Below are 13,997 nucleotides of genomic sequence, written 5' to 3'. Positions count from 1 at the left end.
ATTATAATTATTATTAATAATAATAATAACAACAACAATAACAATAATAATATTCATTTTTATGGAGCACCCTTATTTCCAGGGGGCTGTACATATGATGAAGGGTTAAAATACATATGACACAAACTAAAGTTCAATGTACCTGAAACATTAAATAGCAGACTGATATTAAGGGATAAACGTTCCTTCCCATAAGGGCTTACAATAAGGGGGTTAAAGGGGTACTCCGGTGGAATTTTTTTTTAAATCAACTGGTGCCAGAAAGTTAAACAGATTTGTAAATTACTGCTATTTAAAAATCTTAATCCTTCCAGTACTTATCAGATGTTGTATGCTCCACAGGAAGTTGTATTTCTTTCTGGAGTTCTTTTCAGTCTGACCAAACTGCTGTCTGCTGACACCTCTGTATCGTATCAGGAACTGTCCAGAGCAGGAGAGGTTTGCTATGGGGATTTGCTTGTACTCTGGACAGTTCCTGACATGTGTCAGCAGAGAGCACTTTGGTCAGATTGAAAATAAGTTCAAATAGAAGAACTTCCTCTGTAGTATACAGCAGCTAATGAGTACTGCAAGGGTTAAGATTTTTAAATAGAAGTAATTTACAAATCTGTTTAACTTTCTGGAGCCGGTTTATATGAAAAAGTCTTGGACAAAAGTGTGGGAACTCATCCAAGGTTTTCACTCAAGGGCTTTTCCTTCAGGACTCCTGCTATTGGAAACAGTGTTCCTCCTGTGGAAAAAGTGCAGGAACTCCATGCCCCTGCATTCCTGCAGGACTTGAGCCCTGCTTACAATCTACCAAACATTCAAAGGACTAGACAAACCATTGTACAACAAAGGAACTGTGGATGGGTTGGCTTTGAGAAATAATACATGAGGATGTGTCATTAAAGGGGTACTCCACCCCTAGACATCACGCCCCCTCCCATAGACTTGCATTGAGGGGACGGGGCGTGACGTCACACGGGGGCGGAGTCGTAACATCACGGACTTCAGTTCCGGTGGTCGGGACCCAGACCCTCCAGCGCTTCCGGAGCAGAAACAAGTGGGTGCCGCATGCTATATTGCGGGTTTCCTCAGCGACGGGACCCCCGCGGTCAGACATCTTATCCCCAATCCTTTGGATAGGGGATAAGGTGTCTAGGGGTGGAGTACCCCTTAACGCTATGGACAAGTAAACCAGGGCTTCCCCACCTCAGAACATAGCATCCATCCCCATAGTAACACAGTATCACCCTACATTTTACCTATTATAGGTATCCTCCTTGTGAATACCCTGTCAGCATCAGCAGCCCAATATTGTCATACTTCAGCCATACAGACTATGAAGCGTGATAACACAACCTGCCTCGACTTTCCTTAAACACATGCTAAGCATGGTTTAAAGCCGTAAGCTCCCGTAATGACCTGCAAAGTGGCTGATTTTACGACCTTTGTTTTTCCAAGAGGTGCTGCCAGCAAATCAGAGAAGTCACATATGGAAACTCAGATTGGTTCCAATTCTGTGTCCTTGCTGAAAGAAAGCAACTCCTGGTTCTGTCTTGACAGCTGAAATTTATTGTTACCCTGTTGGGAGCTTTTGGATCCCTAGAAGTGTCCATCTGTTGGTTGTATACTAGCAGGTGAGAGCGCAAACAGCTGAGTTCACAGGGAATTGGAGCAGCAATTCCAGCTGACTGATAGTACTGTCTGTGAAGACCACTAAAGGGCTGTCTTTATATATGAAACATGCACATCATTTTTTTACTGCTTGACATTAACATTGTGACTTACTTTAGAATTTCTTTTCAATGCATTCGTAAGTTTGAACCTTTTAGTCAGGTTTTTACTTATCACTCATTAAAATATTTTTGATACTTTTTCCGCTGACAAACAAATAATATAATTAAACAGTGAGAGACAGAATACCAACAACAACAAAAATTAGGAAAAAACATTTGGCAACCTGAACCTTCAGCTCCCTATACATATTATCTATGGGATTAAAGGAGTACTCTGCTGCTCAGCATTTAGAACAAACCGTCCCGAACGCTGGAGCTGATGCGAGCTTGTGACATCATAGCCCCGCCCCTCAATGAAAGTCTATGGGAGGGGGCGTGACATCATGAGGGGTGGTGCTATGATGTAATGAGCTCCCGGCGTTGGCTCCAGCGTTCGGAACAGTTTGTTCCAAGCACTGAGCAGTGGAGTACCCCTTTAAGGTCTGAAGACTGTCTAGGCCACTCCAGGACCTTAATGTACATCTTCTTGAGCCACTCCTTTATTGCCTTGATCGTGTGTTTTTGATCATTGTCATGCTGAAATTCCCAACCACAACCCATTTTCAATGCCCTGGCTTAATCTCACTAAAGATTTGATGGTACATTGGCCCCCTCCATTGCCGCTAGTTGAGTTGATGCCAAAGAGCTCTATTTTGGTCTCATCTGACCTCAACACTTTCATCCAGTTCTCCTGAGTCATTCAGATGTTTATTGGTAAACTTCAGACAGACCTGTACATGTGCTTTTTTGAGTAGGGGGAACTTGTGGGTGCTGCAAGATTTTAGTCCTTCAAGATATAGCGTGTTATTAGTTGTTTTCTTGGGGACTATGGTCCCAGCTGCCTTGAAATCATTGATAAGATCCTCCTGTATAGTTCTGAGCTATTTCCTTACTGTTCATGTGATCATTGAAACTCCACAATGTGAGATCCTGCATTGAGCCCCCGAGCAAGGTAGATTCACAGTTATTTTGTTTTTCTTTAATTTGCGAATAATCGCATCCCCTTCCCGCCGAGCTATTTGGCGATGGTCTTGTGGCCCATCCCAGCCTTGTGTAGGTCTACAATCTTGCCCCTAACATTCTTGGACAGCTCTTTGGTCTTGGCCATGGTGTAGAGTTTGGAATCTGAATGATCGGTTGCTAATGTGGACTGGTGCTTTTTATACAAGTAACAAACGGAGATTAGGAGCACATTCTTTAAGAGAGTGTTCCTAATCTCAGCATTTTACCTTTATTTATAGACACATGGGAACCAGAAACCTTTGTAATTGATCAAATATTTATGCAAGTCAATTCATAATTAATTTGAATGTATTTTTCTGGATTTTCTTGTTGTTATTCTGACTATTACTCTTTAAATAAACCTTCCACTAAAATTATAGACTTATTATTTCTTTGTCAGTGGGCCAACATACAAAATCAGCAGGGTTCACATCATTTTTCCTTCACTGTAACTCTATAAAATAGCCATTGTAGCATATGTAAAGCAGTGCTTAGGATTCATGATTTGTTTGCTGTTAATTCAGCAATACCTGTAAGGCCCAGTGGGATATCTATAGAGATAGAAGTGGTCACAGCTGCAATTCGGACCTACAGGCCTCACTATACAAACATAAAGAATGGTGGCCAACAGAAACAAAAAGGGGCCTACAGGATAGCTGGAAAAGCAGAACTACTGGGGTGTGACCACCCAGAGCAAGAAAGAGGAAGAGGCCAGGCAAACAATATGCACATAATACAACCCCTTCCAGTACTAAAGAGTGAATGAAAAAATAATAATAATATATATATATATATATATATATATATATATATATATATATATTCACTATCATTAATTGCATGTATCAACTATTCATTGTGCACCTAGTAACCATTGTTATTTGTGTTACAGGACGGATGGTTACTGTTTCACCATTATAGAAGAAGATGAATCTGGGCTTCCGGTGATCACCTCTGGCTGTTTAGGATTAGAAGGTTCAGACTTTCAATGCAGAGTAAGTAGATGGTTGGGGACAATGGCCACCTCTGTTCTATTGAGAATGTTCCCTATAAGGCATATTCTATAAGGCATTGTCTTGACACAAGTAAACAGATACCTTCCAATCAAATTGACAGTCTGTAGTGTTTACTTATCTTTCTGTAGATATGGCTTCTTTCAGTCCTTAAATTAAAGGCTCTTTTCCATACGGTCTCTGTAGCATAAATGATCAGATGACAAAGAGACGTTCTGTTGCACAGCTGCACGTTGGTGACGGAAAGGCTTTTACACAATGAAGGGATCTGGGGCTTTGATTAAAACTCAGCTTGTAATGGGAAAAGCAACAAGTTTTTGGCCATTAGTATAAAAGAAGTTCCTCATAGCAGGACATAATAAGGACATCTGTGTTCTTGACATCCATAGGAATGTGTTCATATAAGGCATCTAATTCATAACTGATAATAAGAATCAGATGCACTCTTGACCTGATTGTATTTCAGCACAATTATTAATTCACTGGATGATAAATTATGACAAAAGTGTTTCCCACACCCTCGCTTGTATCATCCTTTTATTTCCCAGATGGCTTTTATTAGGACATAATAGTCCATGTGTGGTCTTGAGGGGAATGCATGCAGCTTGTAAGCTCTCATAAACCACGTTTTTAACAATTGTTACATTTTAATATACTAAAACTGGATGATATTTGAAGTTCTAATATTTACTATTAATTAGTAATAATTAGAAAATTCTAGGTTTAATTACTATCCATTGTTATAGCCCCTCTAAAAATGTATATTTTATATTAAGGCTTAACACCATAGCTTAATCCATTAGGGCATAGTTGGAAACTGGGAGATGCTGAAATGTTCTAAACATTTTTTGTAAAAGCATTTAAGCAATTTAGGCATTAATTTTAGTTTTTTTTTTTTTTATAGTTTTGTATAGTCATCACTATGTGGAAAAAAACTATGTGTTAATCTTATTGTATGGTTTGTTACAGTTCTGGTGATACCAACTATGTATCTATCTATATATATCTATATATATATATATATATATATATATATATTCTTTTTTTTTTTTATCCCAATATAAAGAACTTACAAAAGGGCAATCTTGGCTTTTGTTTCCACTTTGTTTCCACTATTTATTTTTCTAACATCTTTTTTTTAATTTTTTTATTGTATATAAAACTATTATCTGGACAGCATTGCTTTTGTTTTGGGGCTAGGGAGGTGGTAAATAAACACAAAAAAAACTAAAACATAGCTTAGTCTTCCAAAGCCTGCTGCCCATCAGGAACGTGGTGTCATAGGCATGTTTATCCAAATAACAGCCGCAGTGGTGTTGTACCTCAGCCACTGATTGACTAAACAGGCCTATGATGTTAAATCCCTGAACCCAGAAGTGCTGTGCAGCAGGGGATAAAGCTTCATAATAAGAAGTGAGGAAGGTAAGTATATGTTTTATTTTTTTTATTCCCAAAGGGACTTTGATCACTGCAATACTTATTATACTTCTTATACAATACTTATTACAGGTACTAATAGGTATGTCATTGTTACACTGTATTGAGAACATCTCATAGTACTTAGTAAACTAAGCACAGCTGTAGCCAGCACCCTCTTGATCCCTGATCCTCCTCGCATGGTAGTAATAATCTGAAAATGAAGGGCAATAGCACTACCCCAATATTTATATTTTCCTAGGCTCTAGGCATGTGGCTTTAGCCATGATAGTATTACATATTTATGTTCTAGGATAACACATTTTATGTTCATTTGCATATGATTCTAGTTTTTAATCTCTTGTTTTAGTAAGGTATCAGATGGCTTAAAATAGCAAAATAAGTCTCCCAAAATGCACTCTTTTAGGTAGTGTAATATGCACGCTTTTTCTATATTTTAGCATATACTGTATGTACATGAATGCTAAAGATTTCTTGCAAATTGACTACATCTTCTCATTTGCATTAATATAATTTTTGTTTTCTTTTAGGATACACCTATTCCACATCAAAGGAGGTCCATTGAATGTTGTACAGATGAAGACTTTTGTAACAGAGATCTTCATCCCACTTTGCCACCAATTAAAAATAAAGGTAACACTGCCATTTTGGCCGAATTTACAGTTCATACTCATAAGGGCTTTAAGGATGAACCTGTCTTAATGTTTTGCTCTTCTGTTGCTTAGCGCTGTTAATTACAGTAACTTTTTCTAAAGATTGAGAATCTATTTATACACATAGGGGGAGATTTATTAAAACCTGTCCAGAGGAAAAGTTGCCCAGTTGCCCATAGCAACCAATCGGATGGCTTCTTCCATTTTTCAGAGGCCTTTTCAAATATGAAAGAAGTGATCTGATTGGTTGCTATGGGCAACTCAGCAACTTTTCCTCAGGACAGGTTTTGATAAATCTCCCCCATACAGTATATTAAAAGAATTAAAAGTAACACAAAGAGACTCTTATCCACGTAGCCTAAAGTTATTGGAATTAGTCTTCAGGGACATTTAGACTTTGACAACTCTATGGTTATTGTATGTTTACCCAAAATGTCCTGTTCTTTGTGTCTTCAGGCTTTATCAGTTGTGTGTCAGGTGAAAAGCTCGATGTGTTAGTGTCTCCTTTTTAGTTTTCTTTACCATGCACAACATCATAGTTCAAAGCCATCAGTACTTTTCTAGCTTATTCAACACAAAATGTTCTTTAATGACCCGTAAAATGAAATTCCCAGCACAACAGCATCTATATAAAACCAGATATACTTTACTACACATTTAACACAAAGCATAAAACCAACATGGAATCTAAAAAAGCTGTTTTTTCATGTTCCATGTTGATTTTATGATTTCATAAAGAATTGTTCTTACTTTGCATAAAAAAAAATACTTTCTAGAATGTATTATTTTTGTGGCATACAGAAATAGAAACTATAAAAGGTCTAGTTATTCTGTAGTCAGTTTCAAATCCCATATGGCTGATTGCAATAAGCAACAAACAGAATCCCATAATCAGATACATATACATTTGTTCCAGCAGAGTGACAATGGAGGATTTACCATTCCACATGGATGATATGTGGATGCACCAAGTAAAAACTCTGATACCTCTTTTATGGTGGAAGATATTATTTTGACCGCCTCGTTTATTGATACATATTAGATGTACCAATCTAGTTAGTAAAAAGTCTCTCTTACAAGACAACCCCTATTAGGGAATATCGGTCTCATAGAGGTAGCCCCTTCTTATAACCTGGAGAATGGGTAAAAAAACTGCTGTTCTCAATGTGGTCTACTCAAATCATTACATGGTGTCAGTAACTTGTATAGCCGAAGGAAACAACCCCTAGCATAATCATCTCTTCGCCAGGGGCATGGCTCCTCTTAGATAGGCAAGTTCCTATCCCATTTGAGTGCCAACCAAGTGGATCACCACTTACTTAAAGGAACTTTTACATCTCTGTTATTGTCAGCGCAAGATTACCTATATGATCATGGAATCATTTTGTGAGGCCTTTCAATTACAGCATTGTTGGTTGCACAGGGACATTTGAACAATAAGAGCTATACCGATAAAGATATATGAAGACATATATTAAGAAATCGTAAACATTAGTTTAATCAGTCTAATTTATGGTGGATTTTAATATGTGGTGCATACAAATATACTTCAGAAGTTAATATGAAAGCCCATATGGCTCCCAGTGCCTACAAAAAACAACAAAATTGAGCATTAATAGAATACAGATGACAGAAAGTAGCATTGTAGTGAGGCTTTTCCCACAGTGGGGGACTTTTTGAACATCTGAGAAGGTTTTCCCTGGCCAATTGCCTGTGACTAGGGGCCCGAGAGCTAAGGAAGCCGGGGTTAGATTGGTGCCTTATTTGTAGGTCAGATCTCATTAACCTTTGCTGCAAGGTTATGGCAAAATGAAGGGTTGTGGAATCTTAGAAGATGTGAGGAAAAGCAAACAGAGGACTAGTAAAACAAGTAACAACACTAGTGGCAGAAATGTCTCACTGTGCAGTCATAAAGTACAATAAAGATGTGAAAGTACTGTAAAACAATATATCTATTGAAAAGTGTAATAGATTAAGTACATGAGTGCTGTACATAGACTTTTATCTGATGAGCTGTAACCACTGCTCTGCAATGCCATAAGCAATAATGCACTATTGATAACGTTAATGTTTCAAAACTCATCAGATACTTCTATTCAAAGTATAGATGTATCTGATATCCATTTAGCAATAGTAAAGTGCTTTGAAATAAATTCAATTCTTACGCTAAGGCTTTTGATTATATAATTGCTATAGCAAACATTACTGGAAATCTTTACAAAAATTAATTCTTGTAATATATATAAGGGAGGGGCTGGGGAAATAAACAGTGATAAAAGTCCCTCATAACTGGCAGCAGTGGTGCCATGATGTCTGGCTCCTAGGTTGACTGGATGCTAAATGGGCACCAAAATAGTCTGAGGAATTACTGTCGAGCAGATATATTTTATACATAGAAGACTATTGGCATATTGGCCTAAATATCGGATTTTGCCATTGGATCTTTATTATATGTCTTCTGAAAGCTTCCGTTGTGCTAGTTCTGTGCCTCATGTACATGTACCTGGAAAATAGTATATTTAATTATGTAGATTACTATTTGTAGACAGAGAAGTAGGTAATAGACAAGACAAGTGTCAAAGAGACAAAATAATCAGAGTGTTATTTTACCATATTGCTTACCTGTAGAGTTTAGGGACTACTGTTCTTAGACAGTCTTAGGCCATGTTCACATGTTCAGGGATCCGTCAGGATCTTAGCATGGATTTTACTCTTAAAGGACATCTGCAGCGCTCATACATAAAAAAAAAAAGTTTACCTCATCTGATAGCTCTTTCAAAGACCTTTCCAACGATACCTCATTTGTCAAATGTGGCCCAGCCATTCTCTTGTAATTGCCACCTGTAGCAGTAAGCAGCCATGTCATAAAGACTACATTTCCCATGACTCCCTGCGCCAGCTTCCTGTTAGCTGCTGCTCTCTCCCCCTCCTCTCCCCCCCCCCACCCCCGAGGAAATTATAATAAAGTGACGCCCACAGCTCCTTCCCTTGTGGTTATCTCCTCCCATCCTCCCCCTCCCAGCTCATCAGCCCTCTCCACCCTCACCACATGTACTGATAGGCTGCGGCCCCTACTGTGCGCTAAGCCAATCAGGGCTGAGCGCATAATAACATTATGAATATTTATAAGATGGGAGGAGAGGGGCCGGCACGACGAGCGGCAGGGGGAGTGAAGCAATCCCCCGGCGCATTATGGGCATTTGTGACGTAGCGTCGACCAAGATGGCGGCTCCATAGAGAATAATAGGTCGATGCTATGCGCATTAGGGGACCAGGAGATGACTTCCAGTGGCGGCATAGCGGAGAAACGGGACCAGCCAGGTAATGGATCCCATTTAGAAACTTATATAACTTGTGATATTACATTTGGACCCTAATTTGCTAGCGCTGCAGTTGTCCTTTAAATCCTGACATTATGTTAACAATACACGTGAATGGGGTATTTTTATACTTCATTCTCATGCTTCAAAGAAAATTCTTGATGGAATTTTGAACCCACTGTAAATTGAACAATATATGCTATGTGTTTTATTGCCACAGTCCACATAGAAAAGCAGTGGATTATGTGGCCAATCTAAGTTTCCGCTATAGGTCTCTGCAGCAGATTTCACTGTTAGGCAATGTAAAACTGTGAGATATTAATTTACTTGCTAGACAGTAATGGACATGCTTAGGAAGGATCTGCGCTTGGCTTTAGGATTAAATGGCTGTGTTGTGATATTACGATTATGCTGTGGCTATCTTTTTGTGAACTGGCTATTTTCTGTAGGAGTTTGTTCCCTTAAACTACAAATCCCATCATTCCTTGTGTGTAAGTGTGAGGTCACTTTTCTCCCTCCCACACATCAACCACTCACCCATTGAAACATACCTGTGATCTTTTCAATGCAATAGACCAGTGTTTTCTGACCAAGGTGCCTTCAGCAGTTGCAAAAACAGAATGATCTCCCTTTGGACATAATGTCACACAAAACTCCAAAAATGGGCTGGACAAAATTATTGGCACCCTTAACTCAATATTTGGTTGCACACCCTTTGGATAAAATAACTGAAATCAGTCACTTCCCATCAATAAGCTTCTTACACCTCTCAGCCGGAATGTTGGACCACTTTTCCTTTGCAAACTGCACCAGGTCTCTCTTATTGGAAGGGCACCTTTTCCCAACAGCAATTTTAAGATCTCTCCACAGGTGTTGTATGGGATTTAGATCTGGACTCATTGCTGGCCACTTTAGAACTCTCCAGCACTTTGTTGCCATTCATTGTTCAGCAGGAAGACCCAAGATCTCAGATGCAAACCCAGCTTTCTGACACTGGGCTGTACAGTGCGACCCAAAATCTGTTGGTAATCCTCAGATTTCATGATGCCTTGCACAAATTCAAGGCACCCGGTGCCAGAGGCAGCAAAACAACCCCAAAACATCATTGGAACTCCACCATATTTCACTGTAGGTACTGTATTCTTTTTTTTGAAGGCCTCATTCCATTTTCGGTAAACAGTAGAATGATGTGCTTTACCAAAAAGCTTTATCTTGGTCTCATCTGTCCACAAGACGTTTTCCCAGAAGGAGTTTGGTTTACTCAAGTTCATTTTGGCAAAATAAAGTCTTGCTTTTATATGTCTCTGTGTCATCAGTGGGGTCCTCCTAGGTCTCCTGCCATAGTGTTTCATTTCATTTAAATGTCGGCGAATAGTTTGCAGGACAGCTTGAATATCTTTGGAACTTGTTTGGGGCTGCTTATCCACCATCCGGACTATCCTGCATTGACACCTTTCATCAATTTTTCTCTTCCACCCAAGCCCAGGGAGATTAGTTGCAGTGCCATGGGCTGCAAACTTCTTGATAATGTTGTGCACTGTGAACAAAGGGAAATCTAGATCTCTGGAGATGGACCTGTAACCTTGAGATTATTGATATTTTTCCACAATTTTTGTTCTCAAGTCCTCAGACAGTTCTCTTTCTCCTCCTCTTTCTGTTGTCCAAGCTCAGTATGGCACACACAGACACATAATGCAAAGACTAAGTGAACTTCTCTCCTTTTTATCTGCATTTCGGTGTAATTATTATATTGCCCTCACCTGTTACTTGCCCCAGGTCAGTTTAAAGGAGCATCCCATGCTTGAAATCTTATTTTTCCATAATTTTGTCCAGCCCATTTTTGGAGTTTGGTGTGACATTATGTCCAATTTGCTTTTTTTCCTCCCTTTTTTGGTTTACTTCCAATACACACAAAGGGAATAAACATGTGTATAGGAAAACATGTGTTACTACAATCCTTTTCTGTGAGAAATACTTCATTTTCTAGAAAAATTTCAGGGGTGCCAACATTTACGACCATGACTGTAATCTGGTCCATAACAGAATACAGAATGGTCATATTACATAGATGGAGAGGGGCTGAAAATGGGATGAACTGCAGCTGCAGAACTTAAACAAAGATATAAAATTGTCTATAGCATAAGACTGTAGCATCAGAAACGGTTGTTCTCCTTTAAATTGCATGCTATATTTTTCAGGTTTTTGCAGGGCAAGCGTACATTTCATTTTATTGTGTTTCCAATTGTCCAGCACCATTGAATGCTACTGAGCATTATTAAAGGACAGTTCTGGTCTGGAGCCATGTCAGCCCTTAGGCTGTTTCCTCATATTGCTTTTTTTGAAGCCAAAGCCAGGAATACATTTAATAAGATAAGTCTCAGTCTTTCCTTTATCCATGTCTTCCATTCATGATCCTTTTTTTTTATTTTTGGCTTTAGCATCAAAAGCCCTGAACATGAGAACAGGCCCTGAGGGCATTTTCACATGTGTCAGAAATGCTGCAGATTTTCCACAGTGGCCAACCCACATGAAATAGTGTAGAACTTGTTGTGGATTTTGATAAATACATTTTAAAAAGTTAGTTAATAAATAACTAATGTGTTTAAAACTTCCATAAAAAAAAAAAAAAATAATAATACTTTTGCGGTGGATTTACAGAGTAGATTGTAGCAATGTCTGCAGCAATAATATTTTTATTCTGCATTGTGTCCATGGCAGAAATTGGCAAGCGGTGGATTTGAAGTATACAGTGCAAGCCAATTTCTCTGCAAATTCTATGCACATTTTTTTCTGTGACATGTGGGTGAGATTTCTTAAAGTCCTATGTATTGCTGTACTGTTATACACGGTAGATTTCCAGCATAGAAATCCACATGAAAATCCATCACTTTTCTAACCTGTGTAGACGTTGCCTCAGGGGGCTTTCACATGTGCTGCTTTAAAGGGGTACTCCGGTGAAAACCTTTTTTCTTTTAAATCAACTGGTGGCAGAAAGTTAAACATATTTGTAAATTACTTCTATTAAAAAATCTTAATCCTTCCTGTACTTATTAGCTGCTGAATACTACAGAGGAAATTCTTTTCTTTTTGGAATTCTCTCTGATGGCATCAAGAGCACAGTGCTCTCTGCTGACGTTATTATAATAATAATGCTTTTTTTTTATTATTGTCTTTAGTGGGATTTGAACCCAAGTCCCCAGCACTGCAAGGCAGCAGTGCTAACCACTGAGCCACCATGCTTCCCTTAGCATACATCTGCTATGCATGGTTGCTAAAATGGACAGAGATGTCAGCAGAGAGCACTGTGCTCGTGATGTCATCAGTGTTCCAAAAAGAAAGGAATTTCCTCTGTAGCATTCAGCAGCTAATAAGTACTGGAAGGATTAAGATTTTTTTAATAGAAGTAATTTACAAATATGTTTAACTTTCTGCCACCAGTTGATTTAAAAGAAAAAAGGTTTTCACCGGAATACCCCTTTAAGCCAGGGCAATAAACATATAAGCAACACAGGCTATTCCTGTATAATATAGTAGTTACATGTTTTCTAGCTGGTTATCTTCTTTGTCTTATGTTCCACCCCAGCTGTTTTAATAAGAAGATAAATATAAATTTGTCAACACTTCACACCAGAAAACACTGATTCAAAACACTGGAAAAGCTCACGATTTTTCGGCAGAAATAAGGCTTGCGCAAATTTTTATTTTTTACGCGAGTTTTCTAATGTTAAAGGGATATTCCTGGAAAAAAAAACTTTAAATTTTTTTTTTTTAATAAACTGGCTCCAGAAAGTTAAACAGATTTGTAAATTATAGGATAACTTATAGATCGGGGGGGCTCACACTATATAAAAATTACTGTTTATTCAGAAAATTGGTAAAATAGTCCAAGCAGGGCCCTTGCTGTGGACTAATATATACAGTATGAGATGTATAGTGGAATAAAATATAGTAAAGATAAAATTAAAATAAAAATGAAAATGAATAATATATAATAAAATTGTCCGTATAGCAGCCACCTAATAATGTTTTGGTAATTTATGTTTTGGCAATTTTACCATCTATATGGCCGGACGCACCCCGTGCCACATCAGGAGGATACCGGGGATCCATTAATTGTGCTGATGCCACCATCGAGCCGGCTGCCCAGCCGTGCCAGTCAGTAATACGGAACCCAACTGCAACAGGGCTGCCATCCTGGGACCTCGCAGACCAGCAGTGCGGTGAGGGGTGCAGAGCACCAAACATCAACGAGATACAACCTATCTTTTTGGGAATACTGCATAAACTTTCATCCGCAAAGAGCAACAATATCTATTGCAGTGAATAAGAAGTTATTTAATCTATCTAAGAACTGGTTACATAAATTACTAAAACATTATTGCGCAACTAGGTGGCTGCTATACGGACAATTTTATTATATATTATAAAGTTTCATTTTTATTTTCATCTTTACTATATTTTATTCCACTATATACCTCATACTGTATATATTAGTCCACAGCAAGGGCCCTGCTTGGACTATTTTACCAATTTTCTGAATAAAGAGTAATTAATTGATTATACAACTAGTCTGTCACATATATTTTGTAAATTATATATATATATATATATATACATATATATATATATATATATATATATATATATATATATATATATGTGTGTGTGTATCTCTAGGTCTCTATCATATCTTTATAATTTGATTTGTAAATTACTTATGTTAAAAAATCTTAATTCTTCCAATAATTATCAGCTGCTGAAGTTGAGTTGTTCTTTTCTGTCTGGCAACAATGCTCTCTACTGACATCACTG

The 13,997-nt window shown here is 38.1% G+C and overlaps 1 protein-coding gene across 13 annotated transcripts in view; it reads left to right on the top strand.

The window, feature by feature from the left end:
- BMPR1B (bone morphogenetic protein receptor type 1B) overlaps window positions 1–13,997 on the top strand; it is a 473,407-nt gene that overhangs the window by 424,472 nt on the left and 34,938 nt on the right. For all 13 annotated transcript variants that reach the window (XM_056567256.1, XM_056567261.1, XM_056567325.1 and 10 more), the window contains 2 exons: window positions 3,655–3,757; window positions 5,743–5,845. In XM_056567256.1, coding sequence (XP_056423231.1) covers window positions 3,655–3,757; window positions 5,743–5,845 — 206 coding nt within the window. The remainder of the gene's footprint in view (window positions 1–3,654; window positions 3,758–5,742; window positions 5,846–13,997) is intronic.

Source organism: Hyla sarda, chromosome 1 (assembly GCF_029499605.1).
Source record: "Hyla sarda isolate aHylSar1 chromosome 1, aHylSar1.hap1, whole genome shotgun sequence".
NCBI lineage: Eukaryota > Metazoa > Chordata > Amphibia > Anura > Hylidae > Hyla > Hyla sarda.
Note: the sequence above shows the minus strand (reverse complement) of the source record. Positions and strands in the feature narration are given on the sequence as shown.